The sequence below is a fragment of the Geospiza fortis genome, unplaced genomic scaffold, assembly GCF_000277835.1.
Source record: "Geospiza fortis unplaced genomic scaffold, GeoFor_1.0 scaffold2, whole genome shotgun sequence".
NCBI classification, from domain to species: domain Eukaryota; kingdom Metazoa; phylum Chordata; class Aves; order Passeriformes; family Thraupidae; genus Geospiza; species Geospiza fortis.
Genome location: NW_005054366.1, coordinates 2900693 through 2903267, shown reverse-complemented (window position 1 = coordinate 2903267; position 2575 = coordinate 2900693). Strand labels below are relative to the sequence as shown.

At 47.6% G+C, this 2575-nt stretch overlaps 1 protein-coding gene across 1 annotated transcript in view; it reads right to left on the bottom strand.

Moving 5' to 3' along the window:
• Nucleotides 1-2496: 2496 nt before the first annotated feature.
• The window catches only part of PAQR5 (progestin and adipoQ receptor family member 5), a 5809-nt gene continuing 5730 nt past the window's right edge, over nt 2497-2575 (bottom strand). The window contains exon 7 of the mRNA XM_031059664.1: nt 2497-2566. Coding sequence (XP_030915524.1) covers nt 2497-2566 — 70 coding nt within the window. The remainder of the gene's footprint in view (nt 2567-2575) is intronic.

Genomic DNA, 2575 nt, shown 5'->3' with positions numbered 1-2575 from the left:
CACGCACGGCACGCCACCATGGCGACGCGGAAAGGGGCGCGGCCCGAGGCGCGGGCGCCCCCTGCTGGTGGCGGTGGTGGAGGCGAGGCCGCGGGTTCGAATCCCGGCCCCGGCCGATCCCGGATTTTCCCTCCCTTTTTATCCACTTAATTCCAATCTTTCAGGAAAACAGGTGGAATGCAGACCGTTTGCAGGGTCAGGGCTTCTCTGTGTGCCTGCCTGGAGGCGAATCAGTCACTCAGTTAATTCCCAACCCGATGGAAATGAGTGAATTCCCAACCTGTGGAAAATGAGCGAATTTCCAACCTGTTGGAAATAATTCCCAAACTGTGGAAACGGGTTAATTCCCAACATGTGGAAAATGAGTTAATTCCCAACCCAATGGAAATGAGTGAATTCCCAGTCTGTTGGAAATTAGTTAATTCCCAACCTGTTGGAAATAATTCCCAACCTGTAGGAAACAAGTTAATTCCCAACCCGATGGAAATTAGTTAATTCCCAACCTGTGGGAAATGATCCGTGGTGGAAAATAACCGTGGAAATGTGATGCTGGGACATGTGGGAAAAATCCAGCAGAACAAGTCCAGGGAAAAGCAAACTTCCTTCCCAGGGAATGGATTCCAGTGGGGAACTGGGGAGAGGGATTCAAATCCTTTTAAATTCCAGAGAATTCCCAATTTTAGTCTAAATTCCTGAATGTTTCCACAAGGCACTTAAAGGATATTAAAAAAATAATAATAAAAGGGATAAAATCATCTGGAGGAGCCTGAAATTCCCGCGTTTTTCCAACTTTTCCAAATCCATGTGGCTTAGGAGGGATGAGGGAGGTTTGCTGCAATTTCGTCTCAAATTCCTTTGGCATTTGGTGTGGATCAACATTCCACAAATAAATATTCCTGTTAATTTCCTTGGAAAAATGGAAAAACTGGACACAGAGTTTTAATTTCTCCTGGGAAGAGAATTGAGGAAAATCCAGAGATTTTTGTTAAAAAACAGGAAAAATCCTCTCCCTGTGCCGCTCCAAGATCCAGCATTGCCCATTCCATGGGTTCAGCCAGAGGATCCCGCAGAATTCTGGCATTCCATCCCCTTTGGAATGCAGTTTTCCCAAAATTCCCGGCACTGGAGAGGACGGGAGGATTTCAGTTCAAAAGTTGAAGGACCTGGAATGATCCTGGGATGATTCCCGATGTTTTTCCGGGCTCTCCAATCCCAGACGGATTCCTCCCCGGTCACGGCAGCTCCCAAAGTAAATAAACTCTGGAATTATCAGCAATGATCTCCAAAGGAATTCGTTTTCTCAGGAATATTTTTATTATTAAGCAGAATAAAATCAGTGATTTATATTAATTTAATAAAACCTTTGGAAAAACAATTCCAGTGCTTATAAATATCCCGAAAATCCCGCTCAGCATTCCCAAGGATTGATTTATCCTGTGTTTAACCCGTTCATCCCAGATTTTATTGTGATATCCCAAAATCCCGCAGCTCCCAAAGTGCAGCAGTCAGACCTCGGCAAAGGCAATTAAAGGAAATTATTGGAAGACCTGTGGGATTATCCAGGAAAATATTCCCAAAGAATAACGTGTGTGCTGCGTTCCCGCAGGGAAATCCAACAGGAAAACCTGGATCTTGGAAAAGCCTGGAGATCCAGTCTCCTCCTGCAAAATCCAGGAGCAGCAGGGAAGGAAAACAAGGAACAGCAGAGGGAAAATCCTGGGAATTCTTTAAAATTCCAGGCTGCTTTTAACCCTTGAGCTGTCCAAAATCCTGCTTTTCTCCTGGCATCTCCCTGCAGATCCCAATCCCAAAACATTCAAAACTTTTCCCTAAAGGATCCCAAATCCCAGGAGGCTGGGGTGTGGAGCTCTCCCGTCTCCCACCCCCAGTCCTGGGATCCATCCTGGGAATACCCAGGACAGGATGGAATTCCTTAATTCCATCCCCACCCCGTTGGAAACTGGGAATTCCCACGGCAATGAACTTCTCAGGATTTCCCGGAATGAGAGCCTGGCAGAGCTTTCCCGCAGGAACATCCCACTGGGGCTCTCCTGGAATCCCTTTTCCCGGATAAACGGTAAAAACAGTGGGAATTAAACTGGCAGGGAAACTCCAGTCCCTCCATCCCACCTTTCCAGGCACTTGGGCTGAGCGCAAGGCTTGGAATTCCAAAGGAATGCCACATCCAAGCGGAAAACGGGAATTAAGGAGTGCTTGGCTTCACCAGGAATCTCCCAGTTGGCAATTCCAAAATTCCCTGGATTTCTCCCCGTGGCAGACCTGAGGCATCCCGGATTCTTTGGGAAGCAGGAGCGCTTCCCTCCCTTTTCAGGGATCAAATCCTGATTATTTGACGCTTTCCCTGTGGATAACAACGGGATGGGAAGCATTTCCCAGCCCATCCACGGGTAAAACCGGTGCAGGTTTTCCTTGTGAAATTCCCATAGAAATATTTGGGGAAATTCCCATAGAAATATCTGGGGAGCAATCCCTGATTTAGTGGGATTTTTCCCGGGAAGGAGGCTCGGGGCGGAGGCTGCGGAAGCAGACCCCGAGGATGGCCAGGCTGGCAGCC